The following is an 8,813-nucleotide window of genomic DNA, read 5'->3' as shown; positions in this document are numbered from 1 at the left end:
ATATGGATGGGCACGGTGGCTCACGCCTGCAATCTCAGCACTTTGGGAGGCTGAGGCGGGTGGGCCACCTGAGGTTGGGAGTTTGAGACCAGCCTGGCCAACATAGAGAAACCCCGTCTCTACCAAAAATACAAAATTAGCCGGGCTTGGTGGCGTATGCCTGTAATCCCAGCTACTCGGGAGGCTGGGGCAGGAGAATCGCTTGAACCTGGGAAGTGGAGGTTGAGGTGAGCTGTGATCATGCCATTGCATTCCAGCTTGGGCAACAATAGTGAAACTCTGTCTCAAAAAAAAAAAAATGATCATACAAATGAAAGTAAAATTACACGGTAATGAGTACCATGAAAGAGGGAAACTCACAGCCAGGTCCTTATTCCAAAGACTTCTGGGGATGAAACCTGGAGCCGACGAACCCTCAGCATGGTTCAGATGAGGGGAAAGCCTGGGGGCCTCGCTTTCCAGTTAACTCGTTTTCCAAAAACTCCAGTTTCCAAAAAAAAACATGTTAAGAACGGGAAACTCAGGAGGGGAAACCTAGTATGTTCCCAGGTCCAGTCCTGAACCAGTTTCTCCAGAGTCCATCCTTACCCCAAAATAAATAAAGCCCCAGCCAGGCTGCCTCTTCAACAACTCTAAGCAGCCTCCCCCAGGAACAAACTGATCCTGCTACAGCTCCAACATGAAGTTCTTCACGGTCTCGCTGCTGGCCAGCCTAGCTTCCACCTCTCTTGCCGTCCTTGATGGTGAGTCTGGCCTCCTTCCATACCCCTCAGTCCCCTAAAGGTTATTGAGCTGTCAGCTAGAGAGACCTCAGCACTAGGAAGGGGCTTCCTTAACCCTTGTAATGTGCTGTGTGGAGAGGTAGAAAGCTGCAGAAGCAAAAGTTCACACCTGGAATGACCTAGGTATGGAGGTAAGGGACCAGGGCATACGACCCCGGGAATTCTGCAACCTAGAAAGCCCAGGGCTGGAGCGAGAGGGGCCAAAACAGACCCAAATCAGGATGTCCTGTGGGTCAATGGAGATTCAAATTAGATTCCAGCTGCTGGTGATGCTGGATACTCCAGGCAGAGTCACTGCCTTTCTCTGGACTTCCATGCCTCCCTCTGTACAATAGGTACACAATTCATGCCATAGCTACTTACTGAGCACTAACTCTGTGCCAGACACATAGTTCTAGGCACTTGGATACACTAATAGGCACTCAGTCATCATTGAAATTACATTCTAAGAGAAGGTAACAAGCAACGAACATATTAAATAAATTACAAAGAGTGTTTGAAATACTAAGGTGAATGTAGAGCAGGGTAAGGAAGACTGAGCATGCTGGGGCAGGAGGCGTACACAGGAAAACTCCTCTGTTAACTGTCTTGAGATCTCTGGACACTTTAACCTCTTCTTTTTCAGAGCCAGAAGATGAAATTCACTCAGAAACTCAGCCTTCAGATGCCTGTAAGTCTCATGCTGGCATCCTTTGGAGTAAGTCAGTGGTGGTAAAAGATTGTCCAGTAAATGATGAATTCTCCATCTGGGAAAGAAGTGGAGCAAAGATAAGCCCTCCTCGTATTGAACCTTAATCCTTCCTGCTGCACTAATGGGCCAAGATATGAGGGCCAGGAACCATTTGAACAGCACTTTCTGTGGCTAGTCATTGGAGATGGGAGTGGGGACTGTACCTCACACCCAAGTGCTAGCAGGCAAAGGGTTTTAGTTCATGGAGGTGAGGATATTGTCGTGGCTCCTCGGTTCCAGGCTCCCCACTGCCACAGCCCAAAAACCGTGAACATAGCAGGATTCTGCTTTGTGTATTATCCGTAGACATGGTTTAATCGCAGGCTAGCTTCCCCCAGTTTACCTTGGAGAAGCCAAAGAAGGCAGATTCAAGCAATATCCAGAATTCAGATGAAAAGAACCAGTATTTACTGAACTCCTCCAATGCACCAGCCAATGGGACCTGTGTTTGTGAGGTTGATCTCTTTTCACTGGGAAGGTAAATTTGCTGGCAAAAGTGGAATTCCTAATCAATGGCATTCAAAATCAGGGATGTGCCTTTCGGTGCTCATAGATTTGGATTCTGGCACAGGACCTCAGTCCTACTTGCATGTTAGTTAGGCAATGACTCAACACTGCTAGCCTCCACATGTTAAAGGACATGACACAGGATAACTGGCTGCTTCCCACCACGTGCTCTCACTCCACTCCCCAATCTCTTTATCTCTTCCTGGTTCCAGCTGCCCAGGTCACCCCCAGCCCAGCCACCCCAAAAAGGACCATGTTTCCAATGAGGACCTTTCTAAGGAGGCTGTCATCTCCAAAGAAGACCTGGTTTCCAAAGAGAAAGCTGTCAAAAGAGCAAAGAGTCAAAAGCCCATACCCCAAGAGGACAATTTCGAAAATGTTCAGCTCCAATTAGAAGAGACTATAGAAGTGGCTCCCAGGGCTGGTATGAGCCAGGGAAGGGGGATACCTCTGGGAAAGCATTGAGCAGGAAAAGGAAGGGGCCGGGAGCTACTTGGGTGGAAATAGGTGGGGTTAGAAAGAGAAAGGAAGCTGTGAAGGAACAAGAACTAAATATAAGTGAGAGTTGAATGAAGCATTGATCACCAGCCCTGTGAAAGGCTGTTGCTGTGGTGGAGGGGAGAGGGTGGAAAGGAACCAGCCTTAACTTGACATTTCCCTCCCAATACTCCTCAGCAACCACCTCAGAGGGAAAACTTGCCAAAGTGGGTCATAAAATTGGGAAGAATCTGGACAAAGCAGCAAAAGGAATCATGAACTATCTGAAAAAACTAATCCCTAGTGCCAATGATGTCATGAGACCCTAATGATGAGTTGCCTGAATCCCAGCCTGGGTTGTGGGAGAGGCCACATCCCAACACCATCTTTCAGCTCCTCAAATTCGTGCATTAAAGCATTGTGTCCCAAGCCTGGCTCTGTGGTGGCTTTGCTGGGCTCAGGAAGAGAGGCAGGATGCCCCCAACTCTACTGGGCTTCTTTCTAAGCTATCCTATCCCTTTGAGTTTAAACTTCTCATCCTCCTCAGCTTACAAACCTGCTCATGTCTCCACATCCCAAAACATCCCCTACAAAGTCCTGACCCTCCTCATGCTGCCCCCACCTCACCAGTGCAGCCCCATACCCCTCAGCTCCCGTGCCCACCTCATGCCCCTACAATCTACCAGCTGCAGCCACCCACCCTCCACAACTGCACTCCAAAGAGTCACAAACATCAGCAAATCCTGTGACTGCTTCTGTAGAACTGGACACAAGTACCCCTTCTAGAAACTTCTCCTTGCTAACTTTCCAGGACACTTCCCTCTCCTAGTTCTCCAAGCTCCCTGTTCCTTTCTCAGCACATTTTTTTGGACTGCACTCTGTGCTCCCAGCGTCTCATCCTGTACCCTCTTGTCTTCTCTCCACCCTCTTCCTCTACACCCTCATCTGCCAAGACTTATGCTTCACCACAGAGTGGATGACTCCCATTCACCCACTCAACAAACACTCCCCATGTGCTTACTATGTGCGAGGCCCATCTACCCAATATGTGCCAATCTCCTCCCACCACTGGCCAGTTCTCACTGTAACAGCACATTAGATTCAATGGGTAAAGAAGAGCATGGGAAAATGAAAGTTTCTGTCTTACAAATGAAGGGAAGCTGTCACTCAAGGGCAGGTAGGATGGCAGGAAGGGAAACATCTCTGATCTCTGGTGTCCTACCTCCAAGACATATAAAAAGATGCACTCAGAAGATCAGCAGAGCAACTGACCTGCTGCAGTGCAGAGCTGGTCTATCCTGGCTCAGGAAAATCTGGAAATATGTTCAGACCTGGAGACAGATAAAATAATCTACTTCCTCCCTTTACTTTCTCCTAGTATAGAAAGTTGCCACATGCCCACTTTCCCTAGCTTATCCACCTTCCCCCCACTAGAAGAACATACAACTCCACCAAAATCATTTCTCAAGCTAGATTGAAAGTTCTATTACGGTCTTTCTCAAGATATAGCTTAAGATAAGGCAAAAATTCTTTTCAAAATGACAGAGGAGGGAAGACAGGACCCTGTGGAGTTCAGGAAAAAATTGGAGGGAAGTTTCCTAAGTGGATGATATTAGAAACATGGAAGTGTCTTGCAGATTAAGAAGCCCCAGATTTGGCCCGGAGTGGTGGTTCACTCCTGTAATCCCAGCACTTCGGGAGGCTGAGGCGGGTGGATCACAAGGTCAGTAGTTCAAGACCAGCCTGACCAACATGGTGAAACCCTGTCTCTAGTAAAAATACAAAAAAAAAAAAAAATTAGCAGAGTGTGGTGGCATGTGCCTGTAATGCCAGCTACTCAGGAAGCTGAGGCAGGAAAATCACTTAAACCCAGCAGGCAGAGGTTGCAGTGAGCCGAGATCATGCCACTGCACTACAGCCTGGGTGACAGAGCAAGACTCTGTCTCAAAAAAAAAAAAAAAAAAAAGCTCCAGATTCATCCTTCTGATCCTCCAGTTCAGGCTAATACAGAAAAAGGACATGAGAGTTATTACCCAGTGGGGATCCAGCATCCATCTTACTAATGGCTGGACAGCTGTGCTACAGCCCACAGTGCCGGGCTCTCTGTGAAAACTGGATAGGAAATCTCAGGCTAAAGGGCCTCTGCCCACATTCCCAACCCCAACTGACTCACTAATGAACAGAACGCTTGAGGCCAGGAGTTTGAGATTAGCCTGAGCAACACAGCAAGACGCCCAGGGCTGGAGAAGCCACTATCAGGCTCCCATCCATAAGGTCTGTACTCTTCCCCCAGGGAGGAGGAAGGAAGGAATGGACAGGTAGGCTGGGAAGTATTCCCTCCAACCTGCTCTTCTTGTTGGGAGGGGTTAGGAAGAAATGCCCCCGGCACAGAGTAGCCTTCTCTCTTCTGAAGCCTTTGGACTTAACAGGTGAGCCTGAGATCTGTGATCAGCCACAGCTGTGATTTGAGGGGTGGGGGAGAGAAGACCAGCAGCGCATCAGAGTAGTCTTCCACCCTGCAGATATCTGGCCATTTGTGCCTTAAAAAGTGGCCTTACAAATCAGGCATGGTGGCTCACACCTGTAATCCCAGCACTTTGGGAGGCCAAGGCAGGTGGATCATGAGGTCAGGAGTTCAAGACCAGCCTGGCCAACATGGTGTAACCCCGTCTCTACTGAAAATACAAAAATTAGCCGGGTGTGGTGGCGTGTGCCTGTAATCCCAGCTACTTGGGAGGCTGAGGCAGAGAATTCCTTGAACCCAGGAGGCAGAGGTTGCAGTGAGCCGAGATCTTGCCACTGTATTCCAGACTGGAGTGCAGACTCTGTCTCAAAAAAAAAAAAAGTGGCCTTACCATATGCCCACTGATTTAATATACAGTAACTCCCACTCTATGGCAGGCCCTAGTGCCAAATGCTTTATACATATTTACCCATTTAGCCCTTGCAAAATACTTAAAAAGTTTGTTATCTCCATTTTCAGATGAAAAAAAATGAAGTACAGCTTCTCACCACAGATCTTTCCTCCTGAAATTGGTGGGGCGGCAGGTTCACTGTTGGTACCCAAGCCTCTGAATTGAGTTCAAATAGGACATAAACTAACCCCAAGACTGTACTGTTCCCTAGACTCTATTTCCTCTCTCCAGTCTGCTCAGTCATGTTGCTCAGTACAGCTCACTTGAGGGTTACAAAATAAGTACTATATAGCAGCACAAAAGATCAAATAATTCAACATTAGCAAAAAAAAAAAAAAAAATGTCCTAAGTTTGAACACAAATCCTCTTCTATTTTTTTTTTTTTTTCTTTTTGGCAGGGTCTCATTCTGTCACCCAGGCTGAAATGCATTGGCACAACCTCAGCTCACTACAACCTCTGCTTCATGGGCTCAAGCGATCCTCCTTATTTCAAAAGGAACAAAGAACAAAATTGAAATACTCTCTTTCAATGCAAGAAAAGGAAAGTCCAAAATTCCTCCCTGCCCAATGTTTTATTCTTCTCATCCTTAGCCCAGAATCTCATTCAAAAGACATCTAGGTATGTTCATTTGTCTAGGCATCTCCATTCTGAAAGAAAATTCATTTCCCAGTCAGGCATGATGGCTCTCACCTACAATCCCAACAGTTTAGGAGGCCAAAATGGCAGGATCACTTGAAGCCAGGAGTTTGAGAGTAGCCTGAGCAACACAGCAAGACCCCCACATCTATTTAAAAAATCTATATATACAATTTGCTGGGTGTGGCGGTGCACACATGTAGTCCCAGCTACTTGGGAGGCTGACATAAAAGAGTCGCTTGAGCCCAAGAGTTCAATGCTGCAGTGAGCTACAATTGCACCACTGCCCTACAGCCCAGGGTGGCAGAGTGAGACTATGTCTCTAAATAAATAAATAGAAAATCCATTCCCAAAAAATCTTTCTCTGTCTCCCCTACCCAGCTGCCAGGTGCTGGCTGGGCCTTCAAACATGAAAAACTTTGTGACCTCTTGGGATGGGGTGGAGAGAGTGGTTTTGTTTTCTTTTTTTGTTTATTTTGTTGTGTCGTTTTGTTTTGTTTTAGACAGAATCTCACTCTGTCACCCAGGCTGGAGTGCAATGGTGCAATCTCAGCTCACTGCAACCTCCGCCTCCCGGGTTCAAGCGATTCTCCTCCCTTAGCCTCCTGAGTAGCTGGAATTACAGGTGTGTACCACCATGCCTGGCTAACTTTTGTATTTTTAGTAAAGACAGGGTTTCATCACGTTGGCCAGAATGGTCTCGATCTCTTGACCTCATGATTGATCCGCCTGCCTCGACCTCCCAAAATGCTGGGATTACAGGTGTGAGCCACTGTGCCTGGCCTGGGAGTAGTTCTTGTCATTTTTGTTGCTCCAGCTGTTTGGTAGAATAAGATCTGGAAGGGAAAGGAGGGGTACACACACTCTCCCTATCACTTTAGCTTCTCAGGGTAGAGATAGGGTTAGGTACCTGCGTCTCCATCCTCTCTTTGGCCTGGGGTTAGCCCTTGCCTCAGAGCTCTAAGCTGTGACTACAGAAAGGATCGTGGTGAAGCCTCACAAATCTGTAGATGATGAGGAGGATGCAGAGCCACCAGCATGGAGCGGGTTCCCTCAGAATCAGGGGAAAGGCTGCTATGCCTGGAGGCAGGGGACTGGCTGCATTCTGGTCTTTTTCCCCCTGAAATGTGAGTAGTTCCTCCAGCATCTATTAAGTTGACTTAATCCAACCCCAAGGAGCTCATGGGTCCCTCTTTTTCTTTTTTTTTTTTTTTTTGGTGGGGGGGACAGAGTCTCGCTGTGTCCCCAGGCACCAGGCTGGAGTGCAGTGGTGTGATCTCGGCTCACTTCCCGGGTTCAAGCAATTCTCCTGCCTCAGCCTCCAAAGTAGCTGGGACTACAGACGCGCACCACCACGTCCAGCTAATCTTTATATTTTAGTAGAGACGGGGTTTCACGATGTTGGCCAGGATGGTCTCGATCTCTTGACCTCATGATCCACCCACCTTGGCCTCTCAAAATGCTGGGATTACAGGTGTGAGCCACCACACCCAGCGGGTCCCTCCTTTTCAAAGTTAGAGTAACTAGGATACATGAAATACCATGCACCAGCTCCACACCAACCAAACTCAAAAACATAAGCACATTCTCAGGCCCCAGAGCAATTATGTGCCCAGGCCCTAGCGCATGGTTTTTTGTGGGGTTTTTAAGGGTTTTTTTTCTTTGGAGGGGTAGATGGTGGAAGAAAAAACCTTTTACACAGGTTCAAGGTGCAGGAGAAAGATGTCATGGAGGGCCAGTGCTCAGCCGCAGTGCCCCAGGTGTGCCTGGCTCCACGGAGGTGCTCCAGCCGCTCTTCCTCTGCTGCTGTGGGCCTCATCGCATCTGTGCTCCTCCTTCATGTCATTAGCGGTGAGCAGCTCACGGCAGCACAAGGGGCAGGAATTGTCTTGCTTAGCCAGGGAAGGTTCAGTTGCAATGGAAGAGGTGAAGGCAAGGTGTCTCAATGACAGTCTCCTCCTCATGGCTCAAAAGACACATGGGGCACTCGAGCTGTACAGGAATCCCATGGCTAATGCAGGATCATGCTGTGGCAGAAACTAAGCGGTATCGGCAAGAAGAGAGAAAGCCTTGACTTCACAAGTGGGAGTGACTAATTTTGGCATTAAGTTTGCCGTCAGAGGGTGGGGACATGAATACTGCGTCTTCTCTCAAAGTGGGGGCTTAAGATATTTCTATCACCTTAGTATATTTAGAAAATTAAGCTTGATTCAATCATACCACAATGCATACATATATCAGAACATCATATTGTACCCCATAAATATATACAACTATGATTTGTCAATTAAAAAATTAAAAACTATTGAAAAACATAGACTCTCAGATGTGACTAGATCTATTTATTTCACCCATGAATTCCCTTTAGAGTGTATTTCATCTTCTCAGTAATTCTGTGGCATGCTTCCTCAGGGCATGGGTGATAACAGCGCCCAAGCCCCCATTTAAAAAAAAAAAAAAAGTGCATTCTTGGAAACTTACCTAGTAACATTTCACCACTAAGCCTGATCCTCTTCGCTCACTCTGTGCAAGTGACTGGATCCACGCTCCCTCTAGCGGCCTTGAACTGTTTTGCATCGTTGTTGAATCTCTCCAGGCCCCACTCACCCTCCTGATCTTGAAATAAATAAATATTCTGCTCTTTTCTAGTTCCATCCTTGAAACTACTTAGGGATGGAGACATTTCCCTTCTCTTTTAACGTATCTCAAGCATGGGCTCTACGAACTCAAACTTTCTCCCGAGAAAATCATCTCATCTTTTCTCC

At 47.3% G+C, this 8,813-nt stretch overlaps 1 protein-coding gene across 1 annotated transcript; it reads left to right on the top strand.

Annotated features, from left to right (window-relative positions):
- The first annotated feature begins 679 nt into the window (after positions 1-679).
- Positions 680-2,825, top strand: LOC135275266 (glycosylation-dependent cell adhesion molecule 1-like). The gene is given in 5 exon segments (XM_064376718.1): positions 680-743; positions 1,408-1,452; positions 2,232-2,251; positions 2,254-2,443; positions 2,695-2,825. Coding segments are annotated over 5 exon segments (450 nt in total).
- Positions 2,826-8,813: the final 5,988 nt, after the last annotated feature.

This window comes from Aotus nancymaae, unplaced genomic scaffold (genome assembly GCF_030222135.1).
Source record: "Aotus nancymaae isolate 86718 unplaced genomic scaffold, 86718_ANA_hifiasm-v0.15.2.pri h1tg000016l, whole genome shotgun sequence".
Classification (NCBI taxonomy): Eukaryota; Metazoa; Chordata; class Mammalia; order Primates; family Aotidae; genus Aotus; species Aotus nancymaae.
Note: the sequence above shows the minus strand (reverse complement) of the source record. Positions and strands in the feature narration are given on the sequence as shown.